This window comes from Labeo rohita, chromosome 3, assembly GCF_022985175.1.
Source record: "Labeo rohita strain BAU-BD-2019 chromosome 3, IGBB_LRoh.1.0, whole genome shotgun sequence".
NCBI lineage: Eukaryota > Metazoa > Chordata > Actinopteri > Cypriniformes > Cyprinidae > Labeo > Labeo rohita.
In genome coordinates, this window is record NC_066871.1 from 6,862,806 (window position 1) to 6,878,487 (window position 15,682).

The 15,682-nt window shown below is 32.6% G+C and overlaps 1 protein-coding gene across 2 annotated transcripts; it reads left to right on the plus strand.

Moving 5' to 3' along the window:
• The first annotated feature begins 1,744 nt into the window (after positions 1–1,744).
• Positions 1,745–14,664, plus strand: stxbp2 (syntaxin binding protein 2). 2 transcript variants are annotated; one of them, XM_051106095.1, is made up of 19 exons: positions 1,751–1,848; positions 2,534–2,583; positions 2,671–2,752; positions 3,934–4,010; positions 4,089–4,164; positions 4,295–4,398; positions 4,940–5,094; positions 5,211–5,295; positions 6,895–7,025; positions 7,174–7,281; positions 7,360–7,417; positions 9,537–9,602; positions 9,680–9,760; positions 11,369–11,510; positions 11,592–11,698; positions 11,896–11,994; positions 12,075–12,160; positions 13,618–13,778; positions 13,880–14,664. In XM_051106095.1, the coding sequence occupies exons 1-19, from the start codon at positions 1,812–1,814 to the stop codon at positions 13,951–13,953; spliced, it is 1,779 nt and encodes a 592-aa protein (XP_050962052.1). In that variant the 5' UTR covers positions 1,751–1,811; the 3' UTR covers positions 13,954–14,664. The 2 variants fall into 2 exon arrangements, with proteins under 2 accessions (XP_050962051.1, XP_050962052.1); XM_051106094.1 differs by having other exon boundaries at positions 1,745–1,848; positions 3,934–4,164.
• The last annotated feature ends 1,018 nt before the right edge of the window (positions 14,665–15,682 follow it).

Consider the following 15,682-nt stretch of genomic DNA (forward strand, 5'->3'; position numbering starts at 1 on the left):
TAGCTCTGCTGAAGACCAGCACATGACCAGTTTAAACCAGCTCAAACCAGCAGCCATGCTTCACAACATACCCAACCAGCATATGCTGGATTTTTCAACAGGGTTGTGACATAATCATCGCCCGATGATGCTGTTATAGCCACATGTGTAATGAATGGCTATATTCTTGGTAACCGGCCATTGAGAGTTGCTTTCTACCATAGTATGGAGAAAACAAGAAAGATGAGCAGCCCATAACTGCTACTTCCTATTGCAGAAGGGCGGGATAATGAAAAAAAAAACAAGAGCAGATTGAACAATCAGAGCAATAAAAAATAAATAAATAATATAACAAATGTGTGTCTTAGTGTGTGCATCAGTTTATAATTATTTACTTTCTTTCTATTTAATTTAATTTTTTTTTTTTTTGTAAATACTTACAATTCTGATGTTGCATTCACATAAAAATACTGATATCAAATGTTTTTATAAAAAAATATTTCTTAAAATGAATGTCAAATAAACATAATGGGGAAAATTAACTGATAGCTGTCATTCAAACAGAGAGCTGATATTAACAGAAACATAACTATATTACTGTATGTCTTTGTCTTTTTTTAAACAATAATTACAAGATTGTGAAAATATTACAATATAAGAATCTAATTTATTACTATTAATTCGAGAAAAATGTGCGATTACATATTTTTGTTAGTTATGATTGACATGACTCATTTCAAGAAAACAGAAGTGTCACTTTATTAACTTTTTTTGTGTGTAGATGTATGATTATAGCAACATGAAAATTATGAATTATTTTAAGTAATCAGTGGAACAAAGCATCAACCATAAGAGGCTGAGTGTGTCTTCTGACAAGTAACATAGTTCATTATCAGAACTGTACAGAATTTTCAGCTGCTTTTAAACAGTAACTGTTAGTCCAGACAATACGGCTGGTCTGCTGAAATCAAGTTATATCACACTGAGATGTTAAATCTCATTACCTGATGACATCTTGTCATCAATTTGCTCTTTTCTTTTTACTTTTAACACTTTAAATTTGTGGGTATGACACTTATCCCAGGTTATACAAGGAAGATCTTTGAAAGACGTTTTCAAATCGCATTCTCTTACATTTGACCTTACAGAACCTGAGATGTAAACAAACATCATAAAACAATAATAAGAAGAAAATTGATACAATTTTCATTTCATTCTAAAAAAAAAAAAAAAAAAGATTGAAAACATACCTTTTGTTTGCCAGTTAAGACCAAAGTACATGTTGAGTTTTACCAGTTTTACCAGAATGTTTCTTCAACCTGTTTTCAGGCCATTGTAAGCAGTGTACTGCATCTGCAACCACATCTATGCTTATATTCAGAATAACGACAAATACAATTATAGTACATACCAATAAATGCACAGACTGACAACTGTTGTGATTTTCTCACTTGCATTAATCATAATAACTTTGCAGAATAAATATGCCTTGTAAGTTTTTATAAAACCAACATCTTCCATAGCAAAACAGTCAGTTGACTACACTGTGTATTTCATTGGAAATAATGTAGATTTAAAATAAATAACCATTATAGTAACATGAGGGAGTCTAGTTTATTTAAAAAAAAATTCAGTAATTTTTATCATAACCTTATTTTGACAGGGAAGTTTCTGTACAATACTGCCATGATAACAAGAAGCCATCGCGTCGAATACTTTTATTTTGAATGTCATCCTTCCGGGTCTTCTTGTCCGTCAGGGTGTGGAAAAGTTTCAGTCATTTCTGCCTTCACAGCCCTGCTTGAGGAGTCTGTCAACAGGGAAGTGTCAAGATGGCCCCGAGTGGACTAAAAGCGATCGTAAACGACAGTAAGTTTGATTTAACCTCGCAATACGCTCTTTTAAACGCATGCCCTTCATGTAGCGAATGTTTCAGAACTTCCATAATGACATACAGTCCGTGAAATGTCATCAGAGCAACAGGTGTACAGTGAGGGCTCGATACGTCATAATGGACAAAACTTCCGTATGAAGCGGCTGAAGTTTATACACAAACGTTAACTTTCTTGCACAACAACATGAACAAAATTTAACGACTTTACTTTACACTTTTACTACTTAGAAATGTCATTTGTGTAAATGGAGGGGATAATGTAGACATGTTTGCACTGCATTATTTAATATATGTTGTATAGTTGTGGTCTTGTGATCGCCCTCACGCCGGACATAATAAAAACACAGGAAATGTCACTTTTTTCCATTGAACTCTTGAGACAGTGCACAACACCCTACACACTGTTATTACAGTGTTAGCTATTATTACATTTCACCAGGCCTATATTGTATTCTCATTTATCTAAGCGTCCAGATATCTTTGTGAAATATCTGTCTTCTCTAAATAACCTTTATTAACCATGGACGTTTAACCTGCTTTAAAAAGCTAAAGCTCATCATCATAAGGCTTAGCATCATTGTAAATGCCATAAACATCCTGCTTTTTCATATTTTATTGTAGATGTTATCTTACTACATTGTTGATCTCATTTGTTTGCAGAAATCCTCACTGGTGTCATCAAGAGTGTGAAGAAAGATGGGGAATGGAAGGTAATATTGTTACAAAAGTGGGACGTTTTATTCTCTTCGTTCTGATTCACGAAAATATGGTGTATCTGGGTTTTTTTTTGTGTATAGGTGCTTATCGTGGATCACATCAGTATGCGGATTCTGTCCTCTTGCTGTAAAATGTCAGACATCATGGCAGAGGGCATTACAAGTGAGTGTATATATATTGTTTTCTTTCACAAGTCAGTTCGATATGCGATCGTGTGATTCTCACAAGGTTTGTGTGAAACGCTTTCCATTATAAAGATGGTGGTGTCAGATGTTGAGGTGTGGAAGGTGTTTTTTATTCTCACCGATAGCTGTTGCATATTTTCCATTGTGCTAAAGAGGTTTTCATTGCAAAATACGCTACCAGTCAGAAGATTTTGGACAGTAAGATTTTTAATGTCTCTTCTGCTCACCAAGCCTGCATTTATTTGATCCAAAATACAGCAAAAGCTGTAATATTGTGAAATGTTTTTACTATTTAAAATAACAGTTTTCTAACACAATATATCTTAAAATGTAATTTATTCCTATGATCAAAGCTGAATTTTCAGCATCATTACTCCAGTCTTCAGTGTTGCATGATATTTCAGAAATCATTCTAATATGCTGATTTGCTGCTTAAGGAACATTTATTATTATTATCAATATTTAAAACAGTTGAGTACTTTTTTTGGGGATTCTTTGATGAAAAGAAAGATCCAAAGATCAGCATTTATCTGAAATAAAAAGCTTTTGTAACATTATACCCTATACTATTCATAGGCTTGGAGTTAGTATAATTTGTATTTGTATTTTTTATTTTTTGGGGAGAAAGAAGTTATATAAATTAATACTTTTATTTAGGAAGGATGCTTTAAACTGATCAAAAATGATGATAAGGACATTTTAAATGTTACAAAAGAATTACTATTACAGATAAATGCTGTTCTTATGAACTTTCTATTCATAAAAGGAACCTGAAAAAAATTGTTATCAACATAATAATAATAATAAATGTTTTGAGCAGCAAATCAGAATATTAGAATGATTTTTGAAGGATCATGTGACTAAAATGATGCTAAAAATTCAGCTTTGAAATCACAGGAATAAATTGCATTTTAAAAAATATATATGCAAACAGAAAACACTTATTTTAAATAGTGAAAAATATTTCAAAATGTTACTGTTTTTGCTGCACTTTGGATCAAAAAAATGCAGGCTTGGTGAGCAGAAGAAACGTCTTTGTCCAAAAACGTTTGACTGCTAGTGAATGTCAGTGTAACACTTCATTGTTTGCCCCATGAAATGCTAGGAAAAATCTTGAATTAAGAAAACAAGATATGAGCTGTACTGTTTTCTTCACAGTTGTGGAGGACATTAACAAGCGGAGGGAGCCGATCCCTAGTCTGGAGGCCATATACCTCATCTCCCCTGTGCCAAAAGTGAGTGATCTATACTACGACACATCTCTCTTTAAATATATTTTGTTCGCGCTCATTGTTGCATATCTGTTTTTTCAGTCAATTCAGTCTCTAATTGGTGATTTCAAAGACGCAGCCTATACATACAAAGCAGCACACATCTTCTTTACAGACAGTAAGACGGTTAATTTTACTATTGACTTTGATGTTTTTGTTTTGAAGACAATCCATTGTGGTTGTCTACAGTGCGTGGTCTGGATTTGTGTGGTTGTTATATTGTACATTTCTGTTCATCCTGCATTCAGCTTGTCCTGATGGGCTTTTTGCTGAGCTTGGGAGGTCAAGGGTTGCCAAGGTCATCAAAACCCTAAAGGAAGTCAATGTGGCTTTCATACCATATGAGTCGCAGGTGCGTGGTAGCATTGCAAGCACATATAGTAACTGCTGTTCAAAGGTTTGGGGTTGGCAAGATTAAAAAAAGTCTCTTATTCTCACCAAGGCTGCATTTGCTCACATATACAGTAAAATTGTGAAATACTGTTGCAATATAAAATAACCATTTCCTAATGTAATATATTTTAAAATCTAATTTATTCCTGTGATGCAAAGCTGAATTTTCAGATTTTCAGCATTGTTACACTAGTCTTCAGTGTCACATGCTCCTTCAGAAATCATTTTTATATGCTGATTTGATTCTCAAGAAACATTTCTTATTATAATCAATGTTGAAAACAGTTCTGCTGTTATTTTTTGTTTATAAACATCTTTACTATCACTTTTTTTTATCAATTAATGCATCCTTTCTAAATAAAAGTATTCATTTCTTTTCAAAAAAAGAAAAAATATCTTACCGTCCCCAAATGTTTGAATTTGATGAGGTGAAAACTTATGTTTTCTTTAAAAAAAATCTAGTTGTTTCTGCACAAAGACACGGTTTGTTTTTGTTGCAGGTGTTTACTCTGGACAACCCCAGTTCCTTCCACACCTTCTACAGCCCAAGTCAGACTAATGTAGATGACAGGACCAGGATGATGGAGGCCATGGCCGAGCAGATCGCCACACTCTGTGACACACTGAAGGAATACCCAGCCATCCGCTACCGCCAGTACTGACGCTTCTTCATTCTCAGTTCTCACATGCACTTGCCAATACTTTGTTTCCTGCTGTAATATTGTTTGTTTGAAGTGTACAGGAAGTGTAACCCAACTATGTTTCTCTAAGGGGCCCAAAGGAAAATTTCACTCTGGCTGAGATGGTGATGGACCGTCTGAATGCACATAAAGCAGACAATCCCAGTATGGGAGAGGTGAGACATTGGGATATTTTTTTAAATAAACACCCTCTGTCTTGTCACACACACTTCACACTTTTTTAAGTGAGACTTCCTCTATGACTTCTTACTCTGTTTTCTGGACTGTTTTCTCTTCTCTTTTATTTTTTTCCTCTTCTCGTCTGTCAGCTGATGTTTTCCTGAGCTTCAGGTAGGTGTCAATGCAAACCTTCTTTTTGTTTTTTTTCTTTGTGCTTTGTTGCATCTATGTTCCTCTTACTTTTTTTCTTTTTTACTTCTAATCTTTCATCTGTTTTTCCTTGGATCCTTCCTTTCATTTGCTGAAATTTCAAAATATTGTTCAAATTTTCAGTTGCATCACCAGAGCTTGTTCCAATCAGCTTTAGAAAAAGTAGATAAATGGTAAATAGAAATAGTCCGTTAAAACCCCAGTGAACAGGCCTAAGGTGTCGGAAGAGAAAAAGAAGTACCTAGGATGTTAAAGTAGATGAAGAAGGAACCAAGGGAGGAAACAAGACTCATCTGGGGAATCCCTCCTCCCCTGACTGACACCAGACATTGCGTTAACCAAAAAATTCCAGTTTTAGAAAATATATAAAAGATCACCGGACAGCTGGACTTTTTTAAAGAACTGAAACATTATATAGTTTAAATCCAAATTTAACAACCTTGTCTGACTATTACCAACCCGTTTAGTCATAAAAAGGTGGTGACACCTGTCATTAAACCAAAAAAAAAAAACAAAAAAAAACACAATGGGTCTTTCTTGTCATAGGTGACATTTTATAAAGACACTGACAAATGAATTTAGTGATGATGATCTGTACTGTTTGCAACAAATGTACAAGAAAAAACAACTGTTTTAATTTTATTTTAGGAATAACAAAACATAAAAGCCTATATTTTAATTAAACAACATCTGTTTTGTGGCTGGTGTTAATTTTGAACCCTGACTATATGGTTTTATTTATTTATTTATTTATTTTGAAAGAAATTGATACTTTTATTTAGCAAGAATGCATTAAAGTGATTGGAAAGACATTTATAATGTTAAAAAAAGATTTTATGTGCAGTAAATGCTTCTACAAAAATATATTTAAACTGTTTACAACACAGATAATAATACAAATGGATTTTTGGGAGCAAATTAGCATATTAGAATGATTTCTGAAGGATCATGTGACATTGAAGACTTAAGTTATGATGCTGAAAATTCAGCTTTGCATCACAGGAATAAATTATATTTTAAAATATATTATATATATATATATAAACAGTTATTTTAAATGTTGATAATGTTTCAAAATATTGCTGTTTTTACTGTTTTTTAACATATGCATGTAGCCTTAATGACCATGAGAGATTTCTTACAAAAATGTTTTAAAAATCCTATCGACCCCAAACTTTTAAATGTTATTGTACATTAAAAATAAATAAAAAAAATATTACAAATAAAAATTAAAAAATATTTGTATAAGCTGTTGGCTCTATATATTAAAAGTGACAGGCATTGAAACCCGGTCTAACATACTGATTTATTTCCCTGGTTTGTTTGTTTTTAAAAAATAATCCTCACTTTAAGGATCTGTAATTGTAATTTATCATCCTGGGCAGGGCACAGATAAAGCACGCTCGCAGCTGCTTATAGTGGACCGTGGATATGATCCCATCTCTCCAATCCTGCACGAGCTGACCTTTCAGGCTATGGCCTACGATCTGCTTGACATCGAACAAGACATTTATAGGTGCGTGCTTGTCTGCTTATTTAGAGATTCCTCCAGTTCCTATTATGATCAAACTGAACAAATTTACACTGGTTGTGACCAGTTATTCTAAACAGTGGTGTATGAAATCATTACCGTTACTCTACGAAATGTTGCATATTGTTGGCAGGTATCAGACGACAGGGATCGGAGAGGCTCGAGAGAAGGAAGTGCTGCTGGATGAGGACGATGAGCTGTGGGTGCAGCTGCGTCACATGCACATAGCAGACGTCACCAAGTAAGAGCAACTCAACCGTCACGTCTCCTGCCTGACATGCTGGCCTTTTGTGTGCTGACGTCTTCTGTTCTGTTTCAGGAAGGTGACGGAGTTGCTACGCACCTTCTGTGAGAGTAAGAGGATGAACACAGACAAGGTACACACACATTCTCTGTCCACTCCTGATGATGTAACGCTGAACACCATCAGATGTTTCACCGTCATACGGAAGTTCAGATTTGTTTGCGCTGACAATTAAAAACTGAGCTTCCTATGGTGGTTTATGGCTTAAAATAATTAAACAAGGCAACACTTCACATTAGGTGTTGCGACATACCGGTATTAGCGATAATCGTGATATTTAAATAATGAAATATCGTTATCATGTCAGTTAGGGATGTCGCAATATACCGTTATTCATAATAATCATGATATTTAAATAATGAAATATTGTTAACATGGCATTGGCGATAAACATGATATTTAAATAACAAAATATTGTTATCATAGGGATGTCACAATATACCATTATTTGCAATAATCGTGATATTTAAATAATGATGTTATGTTATAATTATAAAAATATCATTATCATGCCATTTAGGGGTGTCATGATATACAGGTATTGTCAATAATCATGAAATTTAAGTTAGTTAGGTGGTGTCGTCATATACCAGTATTGGCGGTAATCGTGATATTTAAATAATGAATTATCGTTATTGTGTAATAAGGGGCGTCATGATATACTGGTATTGCCGATAATGGTAAAATTTAAACAATAAAACATTGTTATCACATCAGTTAGGGGTGTTGCGATATACCAGTATTGGCAATAATGGTAAAATTTAAATAATAAAACATCGTTATCACATCAATTAGGTGTGTTGCGATATACCAGTATTGGTGTTAATCGTGATATTTAAAAAATGAAATATCGTTATCGCATCAAGTAGGGTTGTCACGATATACCGTTATTGACAATAACTGTGATATATAAATAATGAAATGTTGTTTTCACATCAATTAGGGGTGTCACGACAAACTGGTATTGCCGATAATGATCAAATTTGAATAATAACACATTGTTATTGTATCAGTTAGGGGTGTTGTAATATACCAGTATTGGCAATAATGGTAAAATTTAAATAATAAAACGTTATTGCATCAATTAGGGGTGTTGCGATATACCAGTATTGGTGTCAATCGTGATATTTAAAAAATGAAATATTGTTATTTCATCAGTTAGTCACGATATACCTTTATTGACAATAACTGTGATCTTTAAATAATGAAATATTGTTTTCACATCAATTTGGGGTGTCGTGACATACCGGTATTGACTATAATTGTGAGATTTAAATAATGAAATATTGCTATTGTGTAATTAGGGGCATCATGATATACTGGTATTGCAGATAATGGTAAAATTTAAATAATAAAACATCGTTATTGCATCGGTTAGGGGTGTTGTGATATACCAGTATTGTCAATAATGGTAAAATTTAAATAATAAAACACTGTTATTGCATCAATTAGGTGTGTTGCGATATACCAGTATTGGCGTTAATCGTGATATTTAAAAAATGGAATATCGTTATCGCATCAAGTAGGGGTGTCACGATATACCATTATTGACAATAACTGTGATATATAAATAATGAAATATTGTTATTGTGTAATTAGTGGCGTCATGATATACTGGTATTGCAATAATTGTGATATTTAAATAATTAAATATTTAAATAATTAAATGCTTTGTAAGATAAAACATGAAGAGAATCAGCACACCATTATAACAGTGGATGGTTTATCTGTGTTCTTAATTCCATCTCAGATATTTTCATGTGGATAATGTATGTTTATATTGCAATGACCTTTATCACTACATGGAATATTATACAATAAGAATCAGTTCATAGAAGGAAGTGATTTCAAATACTCGATCGATGCTATAATGCAAGTTTAAAGTAAAAAATATATTTACTCTCATAAGTTGTCTTACTTTGACACTGTGCAAAACTTAACATGATTAGCATTTTAGTCTCTTCTGTTAGTGTAATTGTTTCTTTTGTATACAATAGTGTAAGCACACTTTTAACAATCAACACTTCTAAAGGGCAAAATTATTGATTTTTTTTTATTATGATTTTATTTTATTTTTTTTTTAAAAAAAGTGCTGTATAAATAAACGTGATATTTAAATTTGATTAAAACCAACAAAAAATTACCTTACCGAAGTCTGTTTTGTACCTAATTCATACTACTTCATCCCTCAGGCCAACATCAAAGATCTGTCTCAGATGCTGAAGAAGATGCCACAGTACCAGAAAGAACTAAGCCTGGTATGACTTCTCACATAACATTCCTTTAAGGTTTTATATCAAGGTGACTTAAAGCATTTTTTTGACATTCTTGACAGTACTCCACCCATCTGAACCTTGCTGATGCCTGCATGAAGAAGTTCAGGAATTTAATAGACAAGCTTTGTGAGGTGGAGCAGGTCAGTGCTTCATTTTTTTGATCACTCCAGAAGCATTTTATTAAGCAATGTTATTTTATTTGATGTATTTAATACATGTTAGTGATATGTTCTGAAGATTGACAGCAGTTTATAATGTTCATGGGTTGATATTAGAGGGTCCGTAACCATCTTCCCTTATTTCTAAGCTTCTTATTGTAGATGTATGCAACAGCTTGTGTGCTGAACTTTGACCTGTTGAAGTAAAATAATGTACAGGAAGCTGTTGCATAATCTTTGAAAGTACCAACAACTGGCTGGACATTGTACAGCCATACCGCTGTTTTATGTATAGCAGATGGAGGGTTTTTACTAAGTGCATCGCTCTGTGTGGATGCATTATAACCAGCTGGTGATGACTGGACACGACTGCAGCGGATGCCGTTCTTTATGTGCCGTGTTTGTAACAGTTGGCGGTCTGCTGATGGATAATCTCAGCTAGCTCCTTTTTGTTGGACTCACATGCGTATGACTTAAACTTGAATTATTTTATAGAATTGTTATGTAAATATCTACCTCAACATCTGCCTCTGACTAATGGCTGTGAAGTTCCAGCTTTTTTTTTTTTTTTTTTTTTACATGAATAAATGAATAATAATAAATCAGTAAAACGATAAATACATTACAAAAAAAATCTATTAATGGGTATGTTTTGGAAACAAATGGGGCAAAATAAACAAATATTGGAATAGAGATTTAGTTTCAGGATTTTTGGTTTCTCATTGGACAATGTTCATCCCTAAATCACTTTTGATGCTGTTTGTGGTATTTTTAGAAATAATAAAGCAAGTTGTAACTATGCACTACCCTTAAAAAGAATTGGGGTAGTAAGTTTAAAAAAACTAACCAAAAAAAAAACCTAATATTTTTATTTAGCAAGGATGCATTAGTATTATGTATTATGTATTAATTGTATATGATATATATATATATATATATATATATATATGACAATATATATGATGGTTTCCACAAAAATATTATATTATATTATATTAAGCAGCATAAATGTTTCTTGAGCAGCAAATCAACATATTACAATGATTTCTTAATGATGATGAAAATTCATAGAGAGAAAGAGACAAATATAATCTGAAATAAAATTAAATAAACCGAAAACCAAATAAATATTACATTAAATAAAATGATCCTCAAATAAAAAATTACACTAAATACATTAAAAAGCAAAACAAAATTAAATGAAATAAAATGATAAATAAAATAAATACAATAAAATAATAAATAAATCTAAAATGAAAATATATAAAAGCCAAAACAATATATATAATAAAATAAAAATAAAAAAATAAATAAAAGCCAAAAAACAAAATTAAATAAAATATATATAATAAAAAAATAACAAAAAATAAAATGTGATCTGAAATAAAAATAAACTGAAAAACTAACAAATAAAATAAAATGATCCTCAAATCAAAAAGTAAATTAAAATACATTAAAAAACGAAATAAACTGAAGTGAAATGAAATACAAAAATAAAATGAAATATAAAATGAACCTATATATGAAATAAACCTTGGTGTACAGTGACGTTTAATTCATTTAAATAGTCAATACATTTTCTCTTTGTAGGACTTGGCCATGGGATCAGATGCTGAGGGGGAAGTGATCAAAGATGCTATGAAGAGTATCGTCCCTGTTCTGCTCAACACTGAGATCGAACCCTACGACAAAATCCGCATCATACTGCTCTACATTTTCCATAAGAAGAAGGGTAAGAACACTTGCATTAATGCATGACTTTATTTAAGACTGTTTAATGAATTAATCAGATGTGATTCATCCTTACACACAGGCATTGGTGAAGAAAACCTCATAAAACTCATCCAGCATGCAAACGTGCAGCAAGACAAGAACATCATCACCAACCTGCAGCACCTGGGCTGCCCCATCATTACTGGGGTAAGATGAGACTCTCTGATGTCTTTCCTCATTACCTTATGTCTTTTATTTCCTTATTTCAGTATTTCCATATTCATGAACATAGGAGCTGTGCTGGTTTTCTTCAAAGGAATCAACTGTCTAGGCTACATGTTTAGGTTAAAAAATCAATATGTTAGTTATTAAATTGCTAACATATTGTCTGTCTTGTCTTTCAGGGCGCTAATGCTGGTAACACTCTGCCTGACAGGAAAGAGCGCACAGAATCCACATATCAGCTCTCCCGGTGGACACCCACTCTTAAAGATGTGATGGAGGTTAGGAAACACTGTCTGTAATGTTTTTAGAATCAAGTTAGTATGTGATTATTCTTACTTGAATTCGTTTGGCTCTGCAGAACATCATCGATGACAAGTGTGACAGGAAGCAGTGGCCGTTCCTGTCTGATCCCGCCCCCATCACCACCACAAACACTCAAGTCAGGTACCAGCACTGCTCACAGCCACACAGATGATGGAGACGTTGGTGACTAAACAGATTCATTACACATCGAAATGCAGATTTGCTATTGTCAGTTTCCAAACTTTTAGACTCACCTGACCTGACAGTGTTGAGCCAAAAAAATAATTTATGGCTTTTGCTATTTGCTATTGTAAAATTGTGGAATATAGTTCAGTGCTTGTTGTAATTACTATTATCACCTTAAATTAATATCTAAGTAATTGAATATTTATAACTCGGTATTCATTCAGAGGATTTGTACCTCCTCCTTTTTTAACAGCTGAACTTTAATAAGTACACAACTGTACATAACTGAGTAAATACTTTATATAAGTATTTTATTTTACTTTTATTTTTTATTCTATTTCATTTCATTTTATATTTCATTTAATTTTTGAGTTTATTTATCATTTTTTGATTTATATGTATAATTTTGTTGTTTTATTTTATTTTATTTTTCATTTAATTTATGATTTTATTTTATTTCATTATATTTTTATTTTTTATATTTTTTCATTTTTGTAATTGTTCATTTTATTGTATTTTCTGTTTTTCTGGTTTGTTTTTTTAATTTGATTTATTTTATTCTAATTTAATTTAGATTTCATTTGATTTTTTTGTTTTATTTATCGTTTCATTTTGATTATCATTTTCATTTTGATTTTTATTATATATTTTTTCATTAATTTAATTTAATTTATATTTCATTTTATTTATCATTTGATTTTAATTTTTTTCCCAATATATTATTTTATTTTAGATTTTGATTTAATTTATTTTATTCTATTTTATTTTATATTTCATTTTTTGTTTTATTTTATTTATCATTTTATTTCAATTTATGTTTTATTTTATTTTTATTTTTTCCAATGTATTTTATTTTATTTTAATTTTGATTTGATTTTAATTCTTTCTGTTTTTATTTTATAATTCTTTTTTCTTTTATTTATCATGTTATTTTATTTCATTTTATTTTATATTTCATTTTATTTATCATTTTATTTCTTTATTCATTTTATTTTAATTTGATTTGATTTATTTTATTCAGAAATCCAACAAAGTTTGATTTTAAAGCACGCATTGTTAAAGGTCAGTGACAAACACTGAAAAACAAAGACCAAAAAAATAAAACTGTAAAGCATGATGATACTTCATTTTCATAGAAACAATATTCAGGTTGAATTAGATTTTTGGGGATTATTTTAGAATTTCTTTTGCATTACTCATTGAACAGACTCGAACAATGACGCTAATTTCATAATGCTTTTAAATTATATTAGTATTTGGTCATAGACACACATGGAGCACAAATTAAGAGTGAACCATAGACAGAAATGTTTTTTTTTTGCCAAATCATGGTTTACGCAAACCATGAGGTTTTGAAACTACAAATGACGCACACACGTGGTCTGACGGGTTACTGTCGAATCCTATTGCAGCAGCGCACGGTTTGGACACTGGCACAAGAACAAGGCTGCCACAGAGTACCGCAGCGGGCCGCGCCTCATCATCTTTGTGATCGGCGGCGTGACGCATTCCGAGATGCGCTCCGCTTATGAAGTGACCCGGGCCACCGAGGGCAAATGGGAGGTTCTGATTGGTGAGAGGAGACGATTTCTGCTACCATTACAGCACAATATGTAGCACAGCATTCAGTGTTTTCAGTGTCGTTTATAACATCAAATGTGTTTTCTTCGGCAGGATCGTCTCACATTCTTACTCCAACCAACTTTCTGAATGACCTGAAGAATTTGGACCAGCCTGTACCCGTTTAGCAGCAGTTTAGTCACTGAAGAGAATCATCCCACTGAACTCATGTGAAACCTGATACTCTGAAGTAATGATGCTCTCAAAAAGACACAATCCTGCCTACTGATTATTTGCTGTTTTTAAGTAGTAATTTTAATCATCCAAGTTAAGCTGGTGGTATATGTGTGTGTGTATATATATTAAAGTTGTTGAAGACTGATGTTTAATTTAAAAGAAAGATATATAAAGATATATAGATATATAAATGTATAACAATATATGTGACATTGAGAACTTGTTGCCAAAGCTTATAATTATGCAGATAAGTGGATTAAATCTTGCCTCGCATCATTTAAGTATATGAGTCCTGTCAAGTTGTGATGTGATTTGAAGACGTCTTTAAACCTGCAGACTGGATCAAATGATCACACTGGATTTCTGGTTTAATCGCACTGCTACTGTAAAACTGCACAATTTATACTATAGAGCAAGATAAGCCTGCTTATAGTACAGCTGTCTGTTTCTGATTTCCTGTCAGGTTTTGTTATATTTTCTCCTGATGTGTTGGTGAAGGCATGAGTTGTTTCATCTCAGTGTATATATAGTCTGTATATTCTTCATGCTCTGAACGTGTGCACTTTTTTCTTTTACTGTTACGTTATCACATATGTGGTTCACTGGGTGTTTTTGTTTGTTGGCTACATTAATGATTCCAAATAAATTTAGCTTGTACCTCATTCCAGAAAGAGATGCTTGAGTATAACAAGTTTTATCTTGCTTCGTTTAATGAACGATTGATACGGGTAGGTGACCGTTAAACTGGGTCCAGTATTTAGTTTTTAAAATAAATACTTTTATTTAGCAAGGATGCATTAAAGGGGTCATCGGATGCCCATTTTCCACAAGTTGATATGATTCTTTAGTGTCTTAATGAAAAGTCTCTAATATACTTTGGTTAAAAATTCTCAATCGTTGTGTAAAACAACAACCTTTTTACCTTGCCAAAATCAGCTCTGCAAAAATCATTTCATTCTGGTCGAGGCTGCTTTAAAATGCAAATGAGCTCTGCTCGCCCCGCCCCTCTCTTCTCTCTGTTGAGTGACGAGCCTGTTTACTTTATGCGCGTTTAACTGCTAAACTTGCCTGCGGTGGCCATTCAACCCCACCCACATCCAAGTGCGACGTCACAAGCCACGCCCGTGTCCAAATACGTCACATTCATTCAATAATTCGTTGTGAAACAGGAAGAAGCATCGATAAGAAGATAATTCGTATTGTTTGCTAACAGCTAAAAAGAAGAAGTTGTTTGCCGTGTGAGTAAGTGTTTGTGTTTTGGGGCACGTTCATGCAACATTCATTTTATAATCGGATGAAGCAAGAGATGTCTTTTTATTCATCTTTGAGTATCTGGAGGAGCTGGACACATTCATATCAAATTGTCTTGATGAACAAGGCCTCATGCCATGTCCTGTGAATAATCTTTCAGAGCAAGGAATCTCTCTGTATGTGTACTGCATAACAAACTGTTTGTCTGATCATTCAACTGTTCATTCAACTGCTCAGACTTATGATGTTTGGAACATATATTTTGTTAAACACAATCAGTCAAAAGTTCTTGAACTGTAAGATTTTTAATGTTTTTTTTTTTTTTAAAGAAGTCTCTTCTGCCCACCAGGCCTGGATTTATTTGATCCAAAGTACAGCAAAAACAGTAACATTTTAAAATATTTTTACGATTTAATATAGCTCTTTTTC

Bases quoted from the DNA above. Each gene is read 5' to 3' on its own strand.
- stxbp2 (XM_051106094.1), top strand. From the start codon at position 1,812: ATGGCCCCGAGTGGACTAAAAGCGATCGTAAACGACA. The intron at 1,849-2,533 runs GTAAGTTTGATT...ATTTGTTTGCAG, and splicing joins AAAAGCGATCGTAAACGACA to AAATCCTCACTGGTGTCATC. The intron at 7,418-9,536 runs GTACACACACAT...TTCATCCCTCAG, and splicing joins AGAGGATGAACACAGACAAG to GCCAACATCAAAGATCTGTC.